At 45.2% G+C, this 24,203-nt stretch overlaps 1 protein-coding gene across 1 annotated transcript in view; it reads right to left on the reverse strand.

Annotated features, from left to right (window-relative positions):
* Nucleotides 1-1,518: 1,518 nt before the first annotated feature.
* Nucleotides 1,519-24,203, reverse strand: part of BAK1 (BCL2 antagonist/killer 1) — a 77,173-nt gene continuing 54,488 nt past the window's right edge. The window contains exons 3-6 of the mRNA XM_068265510.1: nucleotides 22,023-22,164; nucleotides 19,659-19,802; nucleotides 7,453-7,633; nucleotides 1,519-1,968 (exon numbers count right to left, since the gene is read on the reverse strand). Of these exons, the coding sequence (XP_068121611.1) occupies nucleotides 1,861-1,968; nucleotides 7,453-7,633; nucleotides 19,659-19,802; nucleotides 22,023-22,164 (575 nt within the window). The 3' untranslated portion in view covers nucleotides 1,519-1,860. The remainder of the gene's footprint in view (nucleotides 1,969-7,452; nucleotides 7,634-19,658; nucleotides 19,803-22,022; nucleotides 22,165-24,203) is intronic.

Consider the following 24,203-nt stretch of genomic DNA (forward strand, 5'->3'; position numbering starts at 1 on the left):
TTTTACTTCCCTCCTCCATTTTTCCACATAGTCCTCTTTGCTCTTGGCTGTGGTGTGTTTTATCTGGATTTTTGTTATGACCTGTGGGTCAGGGGTTGGAGGGAGTATAGAGCTGACCACTACTTTCAGTGCACATGGCTTTTCTTGGTCTTCATTGTGCAGCATGGCTTTGTAGTGGGGTGAGTCAGGGCTGCTGCTCTGTAGGTGGGCCCAGAAGGACAACACTCTCTTCTGTATCTCAAGCAGTAATGGGAATCTCCCCAGCTCAGCTCGGCAGGCATTGTTTGAGGTACTCCGATGGACAAGGAGAAGGTGTTTGCAGAACTCCAGGTGGAATATTTCTGTTGGGCTGGATTCCCATTTTGATTGGTCTGGGTAGGTGGTGGGGCCCCATACTTCACTTCCATACAGTAGGATTGGGGTGATGACACTGTCAAATACTTTAAGCCAGACCTTTACTGGTGGTTTGAAGTGGTACAGTTCTTTCCTGATGGCATAGAACGTTCGGCATGCTTTGTCTTTTAGGGCCTCCATGTCTGGCTTAAGGCTTACTGATTGGTTGATTTCCAGACCAAGGTAGGTCCATTTCCATGCTGCTGACACTGTTGGTGGAAATATCAGCAAAATGCAGCTATATCACAGTTAATCAGCTTGTCGCCTGTGATTTGTTGGCCCATTGCTAGCTGAGATGCAGCTGTCCCATTCAGGAGTTAGTGACACAGCAACCAATGACTATGATGGCTAGCAGTAGGAAGCTTTATTAAGTATTATGGAGCTGTAGTCTGAGAATTGATCAATAGGGATATGTTACTAGCAGGACTTTGCCATGGAATCACCTGTATAATAGGTTCTAGGGCAGGATCACACTGTGAGCGATTGCGCTCTGTTTGCTGATCGACAACGATCGGCAAAGCGCTAGAGCAGTGTTACCCTACGGGGTGTTCTTAGGGCAGCGTTTGCATTTTTAGAACATTGAAAATGTGCTGCCTGTATCATTTTAAGTGTGATTTTTCCTATATGCACATTCCTTTAAAAATGCTCAGAAAATCACTTTGCAAAATTGCAATCGCTTAGTTTTGTAGTGTGAACTAGGACTTAGTGTGGTTACTTTTTATAATTATGTCATGTTCCAACTTTTTTTTTTTTTTTAATAAAAAAAACAAATCTCCTCAGTTCAGATCTATACATTACAAGGACTTTTATCAACATTACTTTAGCTCTTTCACTTTATTTATACCTGTTGAGACAGTTTCAGCCTTGCCAAAGGAATGCTAACAGTGCAATGCGTAATAAGTTTGCTGATTACTGCAGGTGATAACTCCTCTAGGGTTGCAATGCTTCCTACTTTGTGCAGGTAATTACTCATGCAAAGACAGGGGCGTTACTGGGTTCTTACTGTGCAGTTTGTGCTTTCCCAGTTAGACAAACATCGCCATTTGAAATTCAAAGTTCATTTTTAACAATTTTAGATTGTAAATTGAACCGAAATAAATATTTAATAAAGAAAATGGCAAAATGTTTTATAAAAATGGGATATTTATTAATATTGATTGCACTAAACCGACCTCTTTCATAGAGGTCCAGTGTATCCCGCAACAGCTGATACTTTATTCCCTGAGGCTGACACGGAGTCAGGTATCAGTAATACAGAAGTTAAAAAATCAGGAATTCCTTGTGGGTGAGAGTGAAGGTTTTCCAAAACACAATATTGCCCAGGTATAAAACACAAGTTCCTTTGTGAATATATATTGTAGATCATATAAATCCTTTGGGAGAAACATTGCCACCGGCTCTGTAGGAACTGGACTGCAGATGCAAATTTTATTCACAGATCTTCAATGCTGAGAAGATACTCCATACTCAGGATCCGGAACTTATGCGCTTAATCAGGAACTGAAGGATGAGGACCACACCCAGTGCCATCAGGACATATTGGATGCTGTTATTTGTCAGTTTCAGTACAGCAGCCTGGTAGGGATACACAAAATGAGAGGCATTAGGTACACATTGAGGAAATATAGAAAATCTCCTTACCTGTCTGTTGGCAGAAGTCATATCCTTCATTGAACATTAATTTACTAGATTTTAGGGTGACCTTTTTTTGCTCATTTAAACAAAAAAACTTGTATATTACAACTTATTTTAAAGATTAAATGACTAAAAATAACAGTGAACCTAGTTCTGACTACATTTGGATGTACGATGAAGTGGAAATCCTATACCATAAAATGCAAGTGTCCCTGCGTCATCATCTGAATGGTTGTGTGTCCCTGGCTTTTTTGTACTGAGCATGTGCGCAGCCAGGTCAGTTAGGACACAGGGCCGGACCTGACAGTTTACTGTGTGTGGTTCACAGAGATTCTCATTGCATAGTGGGAAATAACGTATATGCCGGTGTCTAAGACCACTGGGCGTATAAGACGACCCCCCAACTTTGCCAGTTAAAATATAGCATTTGGGATATACTCGCCGTATAAGACTTCTCCCTCTCTGCATCCTCCATCCACCTGTCCCACCCCTGTATACCAACCCCTTTGCACCTCATATTACCTCACATCAAAATGATTGTATCATAAAACATTTATCATAGGACATCATAGGACAATATAGGAGATAAACAGAACAATTGTATAAAATATTTACTGAATAAAAGATACCGGTAGTAGCAACTGGCATTGCAGTGGGAGGGAACAGAGATCACGCTGTGCTGGCCATGTGGGGACCGATGACTCCATTGCTGTACCGTGTGCTGGAGTCATTGGGAAATTGTTGCAGGCTTCGGGCTTTCCATCTTGAGTTAAAGTTTCCAGCAATCCAGATGGCATATTGCGAACAGCCACTCGCGCGGGTAATAGAGCAGCTTCCTGGTTGCGGGTCACCTGACCGGTGACATGTGCGCTCCACAGTCCGCCAGCAATCTCTTCCGGCGTGATTACACATGCCACCATTGGAGCGCACAACCGCACACGTCACCAGTCAGGTGACACCCGAACAAGGAAGCTGCTCTATTACCCATGCGAGCGGCTGATCGCAACATGCCATCTGGATTGCTGGAAACTTTAACTCAAAACAAAGATCCCAAAGCCTGCAACGTTACCCGATGACAGCAGCACCCGGTTATAGGTCAGCCTAAGGCTCCCTGCACACTGCAAATCCGTTTTCCGATTCCGTTTCCGATTTTCCTTGAATACATTCAACAGAAAAACGGATCAAAAAACGCAGCATGCAGTTAAGATTAAAAATCTGAATCGGAATCGGATGTAAAAACAGATTAAAAAGCGGAATCGGAATCTGAAATGCATGCAGTGTGCAAGAGGCCTAACACATGTGCTGACACCCGGCAGCCTGACACCCGGCGTATAAGACGACCCCCGACTTTTCAGAAGATTTTCAGGGGTTTAAAAGTCTTCCTATAAGCCGGAATATACAGTAACAGCTTTATCCAGCTGCCGAGCAAGCAGCTCCCTGTGTGCATATACTTCAGACAGTGGTGGGGAACGAGCAAGCGGGGCGCGTATGTGCGCGCATTGCAGGGGGTAGCGGCTGTGACCTACCGCCCGTTTTTTAATGGGCGGGCCTTTTTACTAGTTATATAATATTTGCTTAAAGTTCTCAGGTAGATTTATTTTCTATATTTTGACAATAAAAACACAATCGAAAGAAAAAACAAATAAAGTTCTCAGGTAAAAGATAAGCATAGTAATTCTTCAAAGACCACCAGTATCTGATCCCATCATCAAGAGCTACTGGTGGCCTGGTGATGACAGAATCGTACATTGCATATATTTACATAATGTATTGCTGTTCCCTCTGGCCAGTATGCCACACTGTGCTAAGACAGTAAAATATCCTCTCCAATCCTTTCAGGATAGGTGCACACATAACATAACATGAAAGAAGCGTTTCATGTCATGTGCAGGTTTTTTCTGTGGACTCTTTCTCCAGCTACAACCACACATATGGATACTGACGTGCCGTGATCACCCCTGGAGTCACAGGGATTCAATGCATAAGATGAGACAATCCGCAAACAGCATTCCCAGTAGGACTCGACCCTCCACAGATGTGTATCCAATCTTTATTGCATATTAATAGCAGTGGTACAAGAGCATCACAACAGCATGCATGCTGTTGTGATGCTCTTGTACCACTGCTATTAATATGCAATAAAGATTGGATACACATCTGTGGAGGGTCGAGTCCTACTGGGAATGCTGTTTGCGGATTGGATTTTCAAGGAGGAGTGATGGACCTCTAGCCCTGACAGGACTCCCCAATATAATCGGTTTATCCCAGAGGCGGGCAGATACACTTTAGATTGCGATAAGATGAGACAATCCGCACCGTCTAAAAAGATTTATTAAAACTCTTTAAAAACTGGCAAAAGCATTAAAGTCAGTGTGTGCCAAGTCACCATAATGGTGACCCGCCACACACTGACTTTAATGCTTTTGTCAGTTTTTAAATAAATCTTTTTTAGACGGTGCGGATCTTCTCATCTTATTGGGCTTTTGTTGTGTTTTTACTGCTTTTTTGGTGCGATTGCAGTTTTTTTTTTACCACAGATGCATTTTTCATTTCCGTTCGCATATAAAAACCGTGTAAGCGTTATGTATGCGTTTTATGCAAATAACTAGGAAGACAACAGGAAACGTAAATACATCACAAAACAATTTTTTTAAATAAAAACTCATAAAAATGCATGAAAAACGCATACCATCGCGTTTCCATTGACCTTCATTATGTGTGTTTTTGATGCGTTTTTGCATACCATGCAACAAAACCAGAGTTTTTGAAAATTCACGCATAGAAAACTCATATACGTTTTTTATATGCGTTTTTATTCCTGCGGCCCATAGACTTCCATTAGCAACAAAACCACAGCGGTTTCCCCAATGCTAGCGTTTTTGCTAGGTGGGTACCTAGCCTCAAAGACTTGCTTTCTACCAGCAGTCTAGAATGCTCTTGCACTATGTCCCTTCTGATATGTTATTCACCATCCACTGCAGCCATGGTTAAGTGGGATTCTAAGGGCTTGATTCACAAAAGAGTGCTAACTGTTAGCACGGCCGTTTTCGCGCAAATTTTCGCATTGCGCGCGATTGCGAATTTTCACGCAAAACGATAACGTTTACGCGCGCAAACACAAATTTTATAGTTTTCGCAGGAAAATTCTCATTTGTGCGAAAAAACGTTAGCGTTTCGCGGGAAAATTTGCGATCGCGCGCAATGCGAAAATTCACATGAAAACGGCCGTGTTAACAGTCAGCACTCTTTTCTGAATCAAGGCCTAAATGTGTTAGCATTAACACAAACTCCAGCTAGATGTGAAGACCTACAATAGATTCCATAGTGAAACCTATTGAAAATCTGTGTGCAGTGTATGGAGGATTCTATCCCTCTCTGATCAGATTGAGATCAGAGAGGGATCAATCTATTTGCCCCATTGGGTAAATGTGTGTATGGCCACCTATACCTCAGTAGTGGGAAATCTCTGGATAGTATAAAGGAATCCGGGATCCTCCAACAGCCCACTATTCCAGCACAGGGACCATCTATACCTATTCAGCTTGCGCCGGTCAAATAGATTTAGTTTGGTCAAAAGCATGGTTGTTAAAATTGACATGTACCTGTTCCACCTTACTTAGTTGTTTCATTTTGGTATCGTTTGTTGTCTTCTTACATGTTATATGACTATCTAGAGGAAGTAAAAGTTCTTACATGTTATAGGTAATTGCTTATGAACCCCTGCGGGGAATTGTTTTGTAATGATTGTTTCCTTATTTTATGCCTAATAAAAATCTAGTGAAACTAAAAGTATGGCTGTGGATAAGCGTATCCGGACAGGGCAAGTACAAGTAAGGTGCATGCATGCCCAGTAGAATGAAGTGTTCATGCACATAGGAAACATGCTGTGTATGAGCTACAAACAGCTTCATTGTACTGGCCATGCGCAGACTCGTGCATACCAAATCTGGATGTGCTTGCCCATGGCTTTCTTCCTCTTACTTCCACTGGGCATGCATAGACCTTACTCATGTATGCCCAGTCCGGATACACTTGTCCAGGGCTGGAAGCACAGCCAGGGGGTAAAGAGAGACCATGCTCTGAAATTGTTGGCTCTACAAGGGTCCAAGAAGCCTCTGAACCCTCCAGATGCTTTCCATTACTAAGGTATCTTATTTTCGAACGCTGCCATTCCTGTGCAGGAGACTTGGGCGCAGCAGTGAGTAACTTCAGCGCCGCCAGAAGACAGAGCTGAAGTTACTTGTAAAACTCTATAATTCGGCCTCCAGCAATTGCTGGAAGCCAAATTATTTCATTCCCCACCATCTATGGATGCCTGGAGGGGGAGTAGTATTTAACATTGATGGGAATTTGTGCAGGAGCAGGATAAGCCATACAGGCTGTATCCTGCACCCAAGTCTCCTGCGCCGATCCCTCTCGTACGCCTTATTTTTGTTTTTTAGTAGTCACTTTAGTTTAAATGATTCAGCATTTTTTGATGAATGTAGTGCAGCTTTACTTATCTGGGGCTTCTTCCAGCCCCTAGAAGCCTCTGTGTTTGTCGCAGTCCTATTGTCATCCAGTCTTCTGCTGTCTCCTCCATAGCGGTCAGTTACGGGAGCACAGTTGCGAGCAGCACAGTTGTACACATGCAGAAGCTGCTTGTCGTCCATTATTGAGGGGACAGAGAAGACAAGATGACAGTAGAGCTGCTGCAAGGGACACAGAGGCTTCTAAGGGCTGGAAGAAGCCCCAAGTAAGTAAAGCTGCACTACATTCCTTGCCCTCATGTCTCCTTGTATCCAAATTGCCTGGCTCTCCTGATCCTCTGCCTCTAACATATTAAGTGTGCAGGACGGGAGCATGGTGCAATATACGTGGACTGACAGGAATCCCAGTGACATACTTCCTGACCAGCAGGGAGTATGTCACTAGCCAGGCAGTGGGTCTATGCATATGACCCTGTCGCTGCACTGTGGTGCATGGTCACATGAAAGCTCATTTATGCTTGCACCACAATTAATAGGTGTGCAACCGGCCTCAAAAGGAAGTAAATATGGCAGCCTCTATTTTCCTTTCACTTCAGGTGTCCTTTAATTTTAGTGCCGGCCTGCGTCTGCAATTGCTGCAATGCCAGAATGCATCCAAATCCCTCTGGCATGGCTATGGGGATTCACATGCGTGATGCGATTTTTTTGCTGCTGACATCTGTCTTTTTTCCTGCATACAAATTTGGAGGAAGCCTATTCATTTCAATAGGCTGCACTTCCTCTGAATTTGCGCAAAGGGAAACACTATGAATCGCCGCTAGTGGAAACGAGCCCTAATGATGAACACACACCATGGATTTGAAAAATGACGTAACCCGCCACATTTGTAATGAACATCCTTTGGCACGTTTGATTTCTGCATTCCTTTCTTGCAACAACTTTTCATTTCACTTACCCATCCACCTTGTCTCACAATCCACCGCGCAATGCTGCTTTCCACCAAGTATCTGGCAAGCCACTGAGCAACTCGTCTGAAGAACTGACGCCGTCCATTCTTCCAAACAAACACAGCTAGTTGATATCCAAAGCCAAGGAGTGCCAGAACACGCCCCCAGTTCACACCGGTCTCAAAGACACTGTACAGTAAAATGTAAAGATAATACTGTCAGATGACTGAGCAGCGTGACTCCAGTACATGTTCTAAGAATATATTTATAGCATGTTATATACGAGTTATTGTGCATGCTGGGAAGCAGCGACCAAAGGAATTCAAGCTGAGCTCAGCAAAAAGTTATTTCAAACATGTCTTTCCTGCGATTTGTTTTTTTTGTTTTTTGCGACCGCTGTACATTTTGTTAGACAACAGTGTGTATTAGCTACTTCCGTATTCAAGCAGTTCACCACCTTTGTATTGTGCACCCATGATTTGTATTGATTACTACAGAAGGTGATGGCAGTACATACATCACTCATTAATAATAATGGATGTCTACAAGCTGCTGTAACTACAGTATGCCTTAGGTATGATCAGTGGTGTGATGGCTCCAGCAGAAGTTACAGGTTTGACCTACTTTAGTCACTATTAATAACTCAAATACCCATTTTACACTCCACCAATGAGTTTGATTTCCCATAACACACAAAAATAGCTATTAGAATGCGAGAGTAACACTTTCATTATGGCTTTTGCATTTGGGGACAGACAGTAATAGAAAGATAAGATTTTTCATTCACTGCTGCCCAACAAAGAAGTGCAATATGAACTTTCCTTCAGTAGAGTCTGGTGTCCCTGTTTTGTCCCCGTACTTCAGGCTACAACCATTCTGCCACTGCTTAATACTAAAGGTTAAAGGACAACTGAAGTGAGAATATGGAGGCTGCCATATTTATTTTCTGTTAAACAATACTAGTTGCCTGGCAGCCCTGCTGATGTATTTGGCTGCAGTAGCCTCTGAATAACACCAGACACAAGCATGCAGCTAATCTTGTCAGATCTTACAATAATGTCAAAAACACCTGATCTGCTGCATGCTTGTTAAGGGTCTATGGCTAAAATTATTAGAGGCAGAGGACCAGTAGGATGGCCAGGTGACTGGTAGTGCTTAAAAGAAAATAAATATGGCAGCCAAACAACTTCTAGGGGCTGAAAGAAGCCCCAGGTAAGTAAAGAGAGATTTAGCTTTTCGCTTCGAGAGTCCTTAACCACCCTGGCTCGGCCGCGGGTGGGTTTTTTTAACCTATTTTTTTTTTTATCATGTATCTAGCCTAGCGCTAGCTAAATGATTCCCCCCCCCCTCCACCCCTCCGATCGCCGCCGCTATGCGGGACATCCCTGCAGCGGCGGTTTGCAGCGCATCGGGACCGCCGCAAACCGCCGATCACTATGTGACCTTTTGTGGGCACGTAATACTACATGCCCACACTGTCCTGCCCCCAGCCCCATACCTTTTGGCCCCCATCAGCCCCTGAAGGAAGTGACATTCAGATTTAAATGTCACTTCCGTTTCTTTCCTGTTTGTTTTTTTTTTTAATAAAAAATAGCTTCTGATTCATTTTTGCAGATTCCATTCTGCAAAAAAAAAACAATAATAATAATTGCAGATTAAATTTTATTTTTATAAGTTGTTAATAGAATGAATGGCATCCTATGGGATGGACTGGGGGAGGGTGTAAATAGTAGCCAGTATTTTATTGTTAATCTGCCCAATCGAAATACCAACGAATGCATTGTGTGTAGGGACAGTAAGACCCCGGGAGGCGGGCATAAAACTACCTACGGTATTATTGCGAAACTTGCTCACGCAGGCCCGGATTACACTCAGGAAACTGTTTTTCAATTTACCATACCTTGGCTTGCTCCTCTGCTACCAGCCAATAGAAGATGCCAAACTGTCCAAATAAGGTATCAAATTAAACGTTATAATATGTTCTTTAAAATAAGATATACCATGTTACGGTGTTATATTCCATGTTAAAATGAGAGAGAGAGTAAGAGGGAGAGCACATTTCTTAAAAAAAAAACCTCAGAGCAGAAACGACATCCTTTAGGAAAGAACTCCACATACAGAGGTAACTCAGTGTGTTAACAGAGCTGCCTAACTTTTAGCCTTAAAACTAACCCTAATCTTAGGCCCTACAAAAGTAAATTGCTAACCTTTAACTTATTCATAACACTAGCTACCCCTAACAATAATTCAAATCTTATAAAAGGTACACACAATCAGTGATGTTCATCTGAGCTAGGATATCCGAGGTACTCGGATATCCTAGCTCTTTTTTCACTATTCGAGCTCGAATACCGAGCTCGAATAGTATTAGCTATCCGGGCTGTGCTATCCCAGCGCACTCGGATAGCAAGCAGCTATCCGGAGATATCCTATAGCTATCCGAGCTCGGATAGCGTCACGAGCTCGGATAGCGTCACGGCAGACGTCACCTCGAGTCCTCACAAGCGAATCAGAGGGCTCCCAGCCCTCTGACTGCAGCCAATCACAGAGGGGGAGCCTGGCCAAGCCGCCCTCTATAAATAGCGGACGCCATCTTGCCTCACTCTTTCTGCTTGCGACTTACTGACTGATTGTACTGAGAGACTGCTCCAGTGCTTTTTGACTGTGTGCAAGTGCATTTATATTGTTCTAAACCAAGCGTTTTTTTACCCTCCAACACTTGATATTCAACTGTATTGCTTTGTATTGTAGATAGATTGTATTTTAGGCAGTTTAGGTTGTGTGATTAGGGACTAGGGAGGGAGACTGTCACTGGTGCTGCTGCAGGCCTGCAGCCAGCAGCTAGGCCCTGTGCCTAGGCAAGGCAGCCTGCCTGCTCTGTGCTCTAGTCTCTACCTTACCTGTGCTCTCACCTGTCCTACTCTACTCCTGTACTACTACTTCTGTGTTAGATCGATTATTGTACTATAGTATTTTGTAGTTAGCAAGGCCCAGCTTTACTGCTATACCTGTCCTGCTGTATCTGCTCTCTGTAATCTAGTCACACCTGTTGTATTATTTAGCTAGATTCTTCTATTGTTTACTGTAGTGTACTCTAGTCTGTGTATAGGGACCGTCCGTCACCGCGTTACCTAGGGTCTTTGTGTGCACAGTGCACGTCTGCGCTGTCCGCACCCTCTCGTTAGTGCTACAACTGTCCTATTGTTTATATTACTTCTATTGTGTATTAGCTGACTATACTATACTGTAGTCTGTGTATAGGGACACCGTCAGTCAGCGTCAGCTAGAGTCTTTGTGTGCGCACTGCGCACTCTCTCGTTAGCGCTACACCGATCTCTGCTGTAGAGTACAACACCTGTCCGTCACCTCACACACCCACCACCACCAGTCCCACCCCATTAAAGTACCCCACTTGTCCCACCCGCCTTTACATACATAAGTTTTTTGTTTTTCATTTGTATAATATTAAAAATATACGATGTCTGGCACTGGCAGCCGCGGTTTGGGAAGGGGCAGCAAGGGCATCGCCAAGAGAGGAGGTCGTGGGCATGGCAGCCGCGCCACCACCACCATGCGCAGTTCTGCGTCTGCACCAGTGGCTATTCCGCCATTAGCCACTGGGCGTGGACGCCTTGGCCGCCCAACAGCTGGAAGTCACGCTGCAGAGACGCAGCAGCAGCAGCGTGTGGCGCAGATGTTCCTCCCACCGCCAGGTCGTAGCCGCTCTATTGAGGAGAAGGACGCAGACGCTGTGGTGGAACTGATGGTGGATGAGCAGGCCACCATTAGCTCTGGAACCGAGTCCTCCACCCCCGCCACCACTCCTGTTCGCAAGAGCAGCAGCAGCCGACCAGCACTGCCTGGGGAGGAGGAGGAGTGCAGTTCTCCAGTCCCAGCGGGCGACACCAGCACCTTGTCACTCAGCACCTTCTTATCCCCAAGCACAGCGGGGTTATGGAGTGCTGTTGCGGCAGAATTGGAGGAGGAAGGAATGCTGATGGGCACTTTGAGGGATGATGCTTTGGACAGTCATACAGTGGTGACTGTCCATCCGCCCATGCATGCACAAGGGGAGTTTGGGGGATCCCAGCAGGACATGTTTGCGGAGGGGGAGGATGATGATGACAGGGTGAAGGATAGAGACTGGGTGCTAGGTCCTGGGAGTGGGGATGTCATCAGCTCTGAGGAGGAGGATGCGTCTGTGGGCCTTGCTAGAAGGATCAGCATCGCAGGCATGGGCAGGATCACAAGTGGGCAGGCCAGACAGCGTGCTATCAGGAGACGAGTTCTGCCAGTGCCACCACCAGCCGCACCAAGAACCCCCCCCCCCCCAACCACCACAGGGAGACCAGCGGCAGCAGCACCTTCCAGCCGAAAGGGCAACTTCACCTCCCCAACATGGAATTTTTTCACCCTGCCATATTTGGAGTGCAAGTATGCCACCTGCAACCAGTGCCGCAAGCAGCTCAGCAGAGGGAAGGAGCCCTCTGCGTTTGGCACCACCTCTCTGGTCAACCATCTTGCAGGGAAACACTTTCATGAGCATGAGGAGTTCATGAAGTTGAAGGAAGCTGGCAGTGGCAGACCCGCCACCACTGCGAAGCCGTCGGCAGCAGCCACCCGCCCTCCTCCACCTCCTCCAGCAGCACCAGCAGGAGTTTTTCAGACGCACTGCTCCTCCTCCCTCTGCAACTCCTGCCGCCGACACTGAGGCCTGTTCTGGCAGCCAGTCCTCAGTGGCCTCCTCTGCTCCCTCCAGTGATTCCGTGCCAGCAAAAGGCGTCGCCAGACCCTGCTCAGCGACACCTTCCAGGGGGTGGTCAGGGTTCTGCCTCCCAGTAGCCGTCGCGTGGGTCAGCTGAACGGCTTGCTGGCACGGGCCATGTGCTCCCGCCTTATTCCCTTGTGCAGGAGGGGAGTGACATGCGTGCGCTCCTGATGTGCGCAGCCCCCGATTGGCCAATCCCCAGCCGACATTATTTTTCGCGCACGGCCATCCCTGCACTTCACCGCTCTGTGATGACCAATGTCGGGAGAGGGATGGATCACGCGGTGGGTCAACGGGTCCACGTCACCATGGACTCGTGGAGCAGCCGGTTTGGGACAGGCCACTATCTGTCCTTCACCGCGCATTGGGTCAGCTTGGTGGAAGGGGGTGAGGAGGGGGGAGCAGCATCGGGCACTGTCAGAGCAGCAGCAGCAACAACGCAGTGGGTGGTGCCACCATGCAGGGTCAGTGGAATTGCAGCAGGTTCCTCTGATCCGCTTCCATCCTCCGCCACATCAGCCCAAACCCCCCGCCTCAGCAGCAGCGTGAAGCCCCGCCACTGCCAAGCGCTTCTGGAATTGGTCAGCTTGGGGAAGACCAAACTGACGGCGAACCATGTCCTGGCCAAACTCCGAGAGCAGGAGAGGAGTTGGCTGACCCCCAGAGGCCTCAGAGTCGGAGAGGTGGTGTCCGACAATGGGGCAAACCTTGTTGCTGCCATCAACAAGGGAGACCTGACCCACATCCCCTGCCTGGCGCACGTCCTGAACCTGGTAGTCCAAAGTTCCTGCGGACCTACCAGGGGATGGACCGACTTCTTGAGGCAGCAAGGAAGGTTGTGCGTCACTTCCGGCACTCGGCTGCAGCCGTAGCGAGCCTGGAAGAGGTGCAGAAGGAGCTGCACCTGCCACAGCACCGGCTCATGCTCGATGGAACTCCACCCTGGCGATGTTGGAGCGTCTGGTTGAACAGAGGCAGGCTGTCAGCCAGTTCATTGCACGAGCAACAGTTGCCTCCATCACTGCAACTGGGCGTGCCGCCACCAACCTCCGGTCCATCATCTCCACGGAGGACTGGGGGCACATGCAGCAGCTGTGCTCAGTGCTGGCACCCTTCCTGCAGGCCACCAACATAGTAAGCAGGGACTATGCAATGGTGTGCGAGTGGGTGCCCATGGTGTGTGTGCTGGACAGGGCCCTGTATGCACTGGTGGAAGAGGGAGCGGCAGCCTTGGACCAGCAGGAGCTGCAGGCAGCTTCACAGGCCACCTCTGAGGAGGAGGGCTCGGAGTTGGTGGAGGTCCCTGACCTTGCTGCTGATGAGGGGGAGCAGCAGAGCGCAGCTGGACTGGTGCGGGGGTGGAGAGAGGATGAGGTGGAGGAGGCAGAGGAAGAGGACAGCACTGTCGGCTCTGGGGCTGCCGATGATGTGCCAGCAGACGTGGCCAGACTCTTCCCAATGGCAGTGCACATGCTGAGGTACCTGCGCAGGGACCCAAGGGTGATCCAGATGAAGAAGAGGGAGCACATCTGGATCTGCATGATGCTGGACCCACGTCTGAAAGGGAAGCTCAGCCAGTTCCTGCCTGCAGGAGGAGACCGTGCACAACAAATGAGGGATTTGCAGCTGTCCCTTGTTGAGCGCTTGGAGGAGGCCTTCCCTCAGACATCCACCCTCACTGTCCAGCCAGCACAGAGGCAGTAGCAGGTGCCTGCATCCACCAGCAGCAAGCGCACGCGCACCACAGACCTGCTGTCTCTGACCCAAGAGCTCTACATGAGTGTAGAGCTGCCAAGGACTAGAGAGGAGGTGCCTGCAGCAGCATCCTTCTCCAGTCACAGGCAGCGCTTGACCCGCATGGTGGCTGACTACATGGGGTCCTTCAGCGGGCTTGACAGCGTGGCCCCTGATGATCCCATGGAGTATTGGGTCAAGCACCTGCCGATCTGGAGCGAGCTTGCGCAGTACGCCCTGGAAGTGCTCTCCTGCCCCCCTTCCAGCGTACTGTCAGAGCGTTGCTTCAGTGCAGCCGGTGGAGTCGTCACTGAGAAGCGATCTCGTCTGTCTCACAAGTCTGTGGACAGACTGACGTTTCTCAAAATGAACCAGGCTTGGGTGGAAGGCGAATTCATGGCCCCTGTTGTCGGCAAGAGGGGGACATGAAGTGACGACTGGCACACACACATACACCTGCTGCTGCTGCTGCTGTTGTATTTCATCCTGCTGTCTGTGTCTCCACTGCCAGGGAACACATTACAAGGTGCTGCTGCCCATGCGCCACCAGCTATTACACTCAAAAATAGCTGCATTCAATTTGAAAAAAAAAAATTGTAATTATTTTAGAGGTGTCCGGGTTGAAAACTGTGCTGTCCCAATTGTGTATTGGATACAATGTGGGCTTCATGACCGCTGTCTGGAACCTCATGCTGTTCATTTACGGCCCTGGAACCACCGCTAGGACCCAGGGCCTATTATGTCTCGCTGCCTGCCCTCGTGCCTGCTGCCAGTCTGCCACACACTCATCCTCCTCACGATGCCTGCTGTTGTATTTACTCCTGCTGTCTGTATGTTTCCACTGCCAGGGAACACATTACAAGGTGCTGCTGCCCATGCGCCACCGGCTATTACGCTCAACAATAGCTGCATTATTTTGAAAAAAAAAATTGTAATTATTTTAGAGGTGTCCGGGTTGAAAACTGTGCTGTCTCAATTGTGTATTGGACACAATGTGGGCTTCACGACCGCTGTCTGGAACCTCATGCTGTTCATTTACGGCCCTGGAACCACCGCTAGGACCCAGGGCCTATTCTGTCTCGCTGCCTGCCGCCAGTCTGCCACATACTCATGCTCCTCACGCTGCCTGCTGTTGTATTTACTCCTGCTGTCTGTATGTTTCCACTGCCAGGGAACACATTACAAGGTGCTGCTGCCCATGCGCCACCAGCTATTACGCTCAACAATAGCTGCATTATTTTGAAAAAAAAATTGTAATTATTTTAGAGGTGTCCGGGTTGAAAACTGTGCTGTCCCAATTGTGTATTGGACACAATGTGGGCTTCACGACCGCTGTCTGGAACCTCATGCTGTTCATTTATGGCCCTGGAACCACAGCTAGGAACCAGGGCCTATTATGTCAGTCACATCACACTGCCTGACACACACTCCTCCTCCTGTAGCTGCATTGAGCTTCTGCTGTCTTTGTGCTGCTAGTACCACTGCCAGGGAGAACAGAAGAAGAACTACTTTCTGCTGCCGCCCACTCTCCTACCAGCTATTGCCACACTACAATAGCTGCAACTACTTCCTCCTCCTGCTGATGTCTGTGTTTTACCACCGCCAGGGTACACAGAAAAAGGCGCTGTGGCTTGCAATGTGCTACTAGTACCTATTATGCCATCAACACAAATATAACTATGGTGTTATTAAAATAAAATATTTCCACAAAAGAAGTAAAAAAAAAAATTACAAAAGAAAGGAAGAAGAAGCAGACGATGATATAGAATAAGAAGATATAGAAGAAGAAGAAGATATAGAAGAAGAAGAAGAAGAAGATATAGAAGAAGAAGATGAAGACGACGTAAATGAAGACTTCCAACTTACAACCATTTTGGACACACCTTCTCATGCAAACACTTTTCATGAAGTTAATTTACAATTTTTGATACCTTTTTTATTACTACTGCATCACCACATAATCACTTGATGTTTTTCTTCATAAAAAAGGTGGTTTCATGCATCATTGACCTCCAATACAAGTTTTAAAAGCTATTTAAGGCCATCTCGAATATTTTACTCGAAAACAGAATCGGATAGTGACGTTGGATATCCGAGGTCGAATCTGATATTCGATTAACTCGAATATCAAACTTCAAGTGAATTCGGATAGTTTACTATCCGAAGTCGACCAAACTCGAATAGGATAATGAGGTATCCGATCAACACTACACACAATGAGATTTCCTGGCAGATTTACTGTCGGATGAATTATTTCCAACAAGTCCGATCTGATTTCCAATTGGTTTCGGATTGATCTTCCATTGACTTGTATGGAAAATCAATTGGAAATTGACTGGAAATCAGATCGGACATGTTGGAAATAATTGATCTGCCAGAAAATCTCATTGTGTGTACCGAACATTACAATAACCTGGCTACTTTTTAGAGATAGGCCTTCATGTGTGAAAAGTAAATGCTGACTGTTTTTATTCCACTTATTCTCTTAGTTTTACATTACACTTTTTGAATGCTTGCATGAGGGTCCAAGCAGGTCGCCACTTCCTTCCCAAGATGAATGTGCAAAGGAGTCTTTTCCCTCATGAAAACAATGTGAAACAAGATATTATAATGCCTTAATATTACTTAAAGCTCACCTCTGGCATACATACAAAAACTCAGAGGTGGGAAGTCGTATGTGTAATTATGTTCACTGGAGCCCCATATTAGAGTCGGTCCACACTTGTCTGGTTGCAGATCGGAATGTGTTTTAAACGGATCAGTTTTTCTAAAAACTGATCCGTTTTTCAAAATGTTGTGCTTTTGCAGCATACGTTTCCAGTCCGTTTAAACATATGGCAAAAACATGTCCTTCCATCCTGAGTGATTCTGTTGGATAAAGAGGTCCACAAAGATGGTGCTGAAGGGAGTAACAGGCAGTTGGCAATCTGCTTTGGCATCAGTTTTGTGTGCAAAAAGTTCTCTGTGTAGAGGGAGATCCGTTTTTGTGTTACCTTTCATTGCCTCAGTGTGTAAATCTACAAAATCCACACTCTCCGTTCAGTTTTCTAAAACGGAGCCTGCGGATCCATTTTTTGATGTGTGTGAAGACGGCCGCTATTTTTAACATTGGTATCCGTGGCTCAGTTTTTGTCCAGGGCAAAAAAACAGAGCCACGGATACGGTTTTGAAACAAGTGTGAACCGACCCTTAGCCAGGTTCTGGCATTTAGCTCTGTCTCTTTGCAAGAAAGGCCTCAGCCTTTTCTACATCTTATATTAAAAAAGGTTGAGGCTTTTTTCTTCAAAGGGGTGGAGCTGCATGCCGAAAACTGGCTGATATGTGGCACTGGTGAATCTTATTACACAGACGATGTGCAGGGTAACATGCAACTTGTAACTTTCAAGCATTGGCGTACCTCTGAGTTTTTTTATTTATGCCAGGGGTAGCCTTTAATTGTTTCCAAAACAAAATAAATAACATCAGTTTTAGACATAATCCATTTCCTTTCCACCTATTTAAATAACCTGTGTAATATTGTGACATATACAATGTCTGTATGGAAGGATAGGAAAGTAGCTCACACACAGTGATCTGCTGTTGCATGTTTATACTTAATTTGATGGCCGTGTCCCATCTATTTATCCTCAGATTAATTAGTATATACAGAGTTAATAGAGTATTTATTTTTTCAATCAAGGCACTACATTGACTTGCAGTCTGTCATTCTATTGCATTTCTCATCAAATACTTCTTACAAGGAAGGCTCCCTCTGGGTTCCATATAAATCAGCTTCAATCCACTACCAATTTATCCAACTCTCTGCACAGCATGAAGATCAGGGAGATGCTGCCCCAGCACGCTCACATTTTAATTCGGACGTGACGCTCTATGACACCAAGTGCTGATTATATAATGTGTGTAATCCCTACCTTTCAGCGATCTCAGCTGAAACCGTGCCTAGTATCAGCTCATGCCACACAAACCTGCTACACCTACACCAAAGGAGTATCGGACTGAATTGGTTCTTTTTAACCTAACATGCCTACAAACATTCAAAGATGCAAACGAATACCTTATTTGCAAAATAGAAGCATTAAACTATTTTAAATGCATTTTATAGAATAGGTAAATGTTATAGCAACGCATTTGACTAGTGGAACTGGACAGTATAAAGTTACCTTAAAATGAATCGTAAGCTCTAGCCCACAGAGAGGAAGCAGGAGAGAGAACAGAGACATTTATGCAAAGCCAGTTATATCAACAGCAGTTTACATGTACCGGATACTCTGTTATTCTGTACCTAAACTGAGACTGCACAGAAAGACCTACAGACAGATAAACAGATAGCTGGACAGACAAACATACCATACTCAATAAACATCAGTAACGTTGCTGTTCGAGGGAGCACACAGCAATTTCACAGTTTTACTGTTAATTTCACCGACTACATAGAGTGCGTTGTGCAATTAACCGAGTCTTATAATGGTAAAAAGCATTAAGCTTCTTCCTTAGTGAGCATTACCCTAGAAACACTCACATTACCTTGGTAATACAGGTCACACTAATTATGCAATACTTTTGAAAGGCACTGTATATAGTGTCAAAAAAGGTACCATTTAAAATGGTAAGATTTTAAACATTGTCACTACAAATTATTTTATTTTTCACGACAAATTATTATAGTATAGGCTAAGACTCTCTCTGTTTTTACTTTAGTTATACTATTTTTTTACTCCATAAGATGCACTTTTCCCAACAAAAAGTAGAGGGAAAGTCTTATGTACCAAGTAATACATTATTCAGGCCAGCACCGGGTCTCCCCCAAGGTATGTCTCCAGCACCCCTGCAGAGTATATAATGGCAGTGGAGCACACTCATCTCTCTGGTTGGCACTCTCCTCCCTTTCTTGTCCACTACCTTTATACTCAACAGGGAAAAATACGGAACTTGATAATCATAGTATATATGTGATGGCTGGTGATTCTTCAGTGCATTTGATAATGCTCTTGCAAACAAGTTACTTTGAAAATAAACAAAATAAAATAGCATTAAAGAGACTCTGAAGCCTCATAAAATCCCACGTTTTACTTAACATTCATCTTCTACCCTATAACCGAAGCTAAAACATGGCATCCTAGTGGCAGAACGCTGTGTTTAACACCCTCCCCCCCCCAAAAAAAAAAATCCGCTGGGCAAGATGCGTGGAGCGCTTACTTTTAGAAGCAGAGCTTAGCGCTGTAGCTCTGCCTCTACTCGGGTCAATACCGCTGATTGCCGCCTCTCCCCGCCCCTCTGTCTTCTTTCACTGAGTGGGGCGGGGGAGAGGCGGCGATCAGCGGTGGATTGACACTAGTGGAGGCAGAGCTACAGGGCTAATCTCTGCCTCCCCGGGCAGCAAAATCCACGACCAGGAATTTGGTGGATTTTTTCCCCGCTATTTGGGGGGGGGGGGGGGGGGGGGTTAAACACAGCGTTCTGCAGCGGGGATGCGGCGTTTTAGCTTGGGTTATAGTGTAGAAGGTAAATAAAAAGTGGGATTTTATGAGGCTTCAGACTCTCTTTAAAGCCCTGGTTGAAACACAAATATTGTCCTTGATCTGTGTACGTACACAGTAGTAGAGCTTGTTATGTCTGTGATGTAAGCCATTAGATGGTGTTCCTATACTTGTGCCTGGAAATGGGTTTTAAGCACAAAATAACAATCCTTCTTTATCTCTTTATCAACTTTACCTGGAAGCAATCTTTTTGAAATAGTCATAAGCTGTATCCAGGTTGGGATTCAGGTCCTTTAAAATGTCATTAAAAAACTCCTCGTAGCGCTTATTTAAGTCATCTCCAATCAATGCTAGCTGTTGTCCAACTTTGTCTAGATTGCTGTGAAAAGATATACCGGTAAGTTCATAGTAGGTTAAAATTAAAATTCACTTGTATAAAACAATTACTATATACATATCCAGGAACCCGTATCATGTCACAACTAGCAGGTGGCTGCTGCCCACTCAAATATACATGCTAGAGGACAGGGGCCATTCCAATGTCAATGCCAAGCACTTGCAACTGCCTGCAAGCACCTGGCAGATCCATGGCAACAGCTGACAGTTGGTGGATGCACCATTGTACACACACAATGTAAAAGAGGCCTTAAAATTGATTCCCCCCTCCCCCTCCTCATTTTGAATAGAATGAGGAAGAGTAAAAACTATTGTCCAGCTGTTATTGTTGGGGAAATTTGTTCTCACTTTCTGCTCTACAGATAGCATTAACAACATGTCTAGTAATATGAAAAAGTAATGCAACATTTGTATGGTTTTTATTTCTCTACTGGATACATTTACTTAAGCCTGGTACACACATCCACTTTTGATTGGCCAATCACTGACCAATTTTACCACCTCCATGTAGTATGAGGGCCAACAGATTTTGAATACTATGAACAGATTGTGTAGGTGAGCTCTCATACTGGTGGATGTGGTAAAACTTGCCAATCAAAATTGGAAGTGTCTAAGAATAGGAAGTGAGAAGAACCTCCTTAGTGGGACTGCAACCAAAATGTTAGAGATGCTCTACACTTTCCCCTAACTATACAAAGCTGAAATCAATTGAAACCAACTTGCTTTCCTAGAAAAACCAGCAGCTCCCAAGCATCTGGTGCAATCACCACCTCCATGTGCATTCCATATTAGCATGCTAATGACAGGTAAGAGGACAGTAGCTATAGCACAGAGATACCATGCAAGTAACATACTCAACTACTATATACAGGTTATCTATCCTGACTAGAAGTGTTTGCTGGATTACTACTTTAATCATGTCTTACTATCCTAAGCTTGGCTCTGTGTGTCTCTTCTTGTTTTTCTCCCTGAAAGCTATAAAGCTAGGTACATAATCTGGATGACTGTCATCCAATCTGACTCTGTATGTCTCTACCCACTTTAGATGTACGGATTCAGGGACCGATCTGTTCGGGAGAGTAATATTTTTTCCAGCAGATCGCTATAGTATTTTCTTGTATTAGGAGGTACCCTCGCTCCTCTAAGCCAATTATTAGATAGAGTAGCTTCCTAAAATTGTTCTTCAGCTCAGACATTTATAATGTCTTTGAGAGATGGATGGCCCCTGTACAGGAGTTCCATGCCATGTGGTTCCTGCCAATCAGCTATTTCCGGGCTGGAGGAATAAATGTGACACACTGGAGATGCTTTCTATAAAGCCATTGAGTTAGATAAGTTGAAGGAAAATTGTCCTTACATTTAAGAGTTATAGATTTGTCCCCAAATGGCATTAAGTTCTACATGGACCACAAGTCTCCATATTTGGAAGTCCAAACAAAGAAGGTCAAGTTTACTTTAATGATGGTCATTGGTGGGTAAACAGATAACCATATTTATGTGTGTAACTAAGTTATGCTTTAAAGGGACTCCGAGCTCAACATAGAATAGAAAATGGTACTCACCCGGGGCTTTCTGCAGCCCAGTGTAGGTCTGGAGGTCTCACGCCGGTGTTCTGCCTCGTCTCCCAAGGGCTCTTCAGAAATGGCTGGACGGCGGCAGCTTGGCGACACTGGCCCCGAGTGTCGGGCTCCTCTTCCTGATACGTCATGGCTGTCGACATCACGCCGGCCGCCTCGCGTCATCACGGTGGCCGGCGTGACAGTACGGCGCATGCACGATTAAACCGTGCATGCACCGTACTGTCACGCCGGCCGCCGTGATGACGCGAGGCGGCCTTGGTGATATCGTCAGCCATGAAGTATCAGGAAGAGGAGCCCGGCACTCGGGGCCAGTGTCGCCCGGCTGCCGCCGTCCAGCCATTTCTGATGGGCCCTTGGGAGACGAGCCAGGACGCCGGCGTGGGACCTCCAGACCTACACTGGGCTGCAGAAAGCCCCGAATGAGTACCATTTTCTATTCTATGTTGAGCTCGGAGTCCCTTTAAGCATTCTTCTTCACAAGCAATAGATGCTCTCATGGACATTAACTTTATACAGAAGTTTATCTTTTACATGGTTAGTTTCCACAACCTATGCATACCATTTTATTATCTTTAGTCCTTTAAATAAATGTCTGATAGGTACCTTTGTTATTATACTGTTACCTGTTTTCTTGCACAGCTTCTTCAATTTCATTAACAGGGAGTGTGGAATCTTCATCTTCATCGTCACCTTCCCTCCTAAATCGAGTGAGGTGAACGGCGTAACTCAAGAATACAGTTTCCGTCTGCTGACCTACTTGTTCCTCTGCAGGACAAAAACACAAGATATCAAGGAAGAGACATCATAGGGCCCTCACACAAATCCATACTCCTATGGTAATCAATCTCATGTATGCATCATTTTGGCAGATGTTTAACTGGACACGGTGAAAGCTGACAGTGAGTGTATCAGTAAGTTGCGATTGCTCATACTATGTTGGCTTGCAACACTACTCTCACTGATAGTTTTGTGTTTTTGCCCCTGTTGATGAGGTAACCCTAACGGACCTCCTTAAAATTCCAGATGCCTAACCCTGATCTACCTACTAAAGCCAACCCTTTACTGATTTTACACCTAGCCCCACCTTTTCCTGATGTCTAACATTCAATCCACAGACACATTAACCTCTTGCTGACACGTAATGTTAACCTTACAAGCCTAGCAATGAAAGCTAACCCTTCTAATCTGCAGTGGCAAGTTTTTGGCTATATGACAGGGACCCCACCATGAAAGTAAATTACTACATGACTGATACTTGTGCTACAACACATTAGTTATGTAATAGTTAAGCTATTTTTTTCAATGTACACCTTTCACAGCTTTTGGCTATAGAATAGCCAAATCGTGAATAGTGAGCACCAAAGTAAATGAATGCATAGCATTTGGCTATATATTAGTCAGCCTCCAACCTATACCATCAAGTTTCGGGTTACACCAGTGCCCAAATTATAGAAAAAAGCCAATATTCCCATCAACTGTATGGTGTGTTAAGATAAATATACACACACATATGCACAGACTACATGTATCCTCAGCTTCATATATATCTAAAAATAAGAAACAAGCTATATTATGTGGTACATTTTAATGTTTCTCCTGTACAAAAATCTGAATCATGTTGTATCTTTAGTTGCGTTCATTAATACTTGCCTTCAAATTTTATATGTTAAAGTAGATGAAAACAAAGATAATTAGGTGTTCTTCCATTGTAGTACTGATTGTAAGTGTACTGTCATTAGAGCAATATTTTATTTCACAGTATGTATGGTGGCCAGCTTTGACCAATTCCAAACATATGAAAAGGACATCTTAGAAAATGAATGAAATCATGATGAAATTAAGGTGTGGTTTACCCAGATTAATTAATCAAAGCATTCCGTACAAGATAACATGTGACTCATTTGCTCAGCATGGCAACAGCAAGCTACATGAATGATCACTGTCAGGAAGAGACACAGGACAGATTTGAATTGTTTGCCAGATCACCATTTTCCCCAGCGAAAGCACAATCATATGACATGTGTCCTTATCTCCTGCCCATACTCAACACTCCTCTATTCTCTGCAGTAATAAACATGTATGCTCAGCCAAGCAAACTTACAAGCTTATAAGATGGAAGTCACAAAGCTTTTGTTAGTTAAACCTAGGAAAGATAGAAAGAGAGAGGGAGAGATCTCATTAGTAAAACATGTAACTGAAAGTTATCACCAGGGTTCACTTAGGGCTCATTCACACTAGTAAGTGCATGAATAAAAACTTGTGAATTGGTCAGTGATTTTTGTGCATTTCAACACATTTCTATGAGTTTGAATTAGGGCTCGTTCACATTAGGTCCGGAAATGTATCTGTGGCTCAGTTTTTAAAACTGATCAAAACCGGAGCCAGTAATGTTAAAAATAGCAGCCATCTTCACCCAAACAAAGACGGATCCCGTCTGCGTATGTGGGGACCAGTTTTCAAAACCTGAACGGGAGGTCCGCATCTGTTGCATTTTCCCGCACCGCACATGGATCCTGATACACGCAGGGGTAGTGGAGGGCAGAGCAAAAACGGATCTCCCTCTACACAGGCTAATCATAAACACAAAATGGAGGGAGATCCGCATTGCCTACTGCTTGCTCCTCCCCTTCACGTCATCCCAATAGGTGTCCCCCAGGTAGCCTGAGGGGGTAGCAGCCAGGACAGGTCCCCCAGTTCCCGCTCCCTCCTCCAGCTATTTGTTGCAAAAGCGTAGCGAATGAGCCCACTAGAGGGCGACATTGCAGGAAGTCACGGCGAGCAAAGGAAGTAAGGTGCTTCACTGC

Source organism: Hyperolius riggenbachi, chromosome 2 (assembly GCF_040937935.1).
Source record: "Hyperolius riggenbachi isolate aHypRig1 chromosome 2, aHypRig1.pri, whole genome shotgun sequence".
Classification (NCBI taxonomy): Eukaryota; Metazoa; Chordata; class Amphibia; order Anura; family Hyperoliidae; genus Hyperolius; species Hyperolius riggenbachi.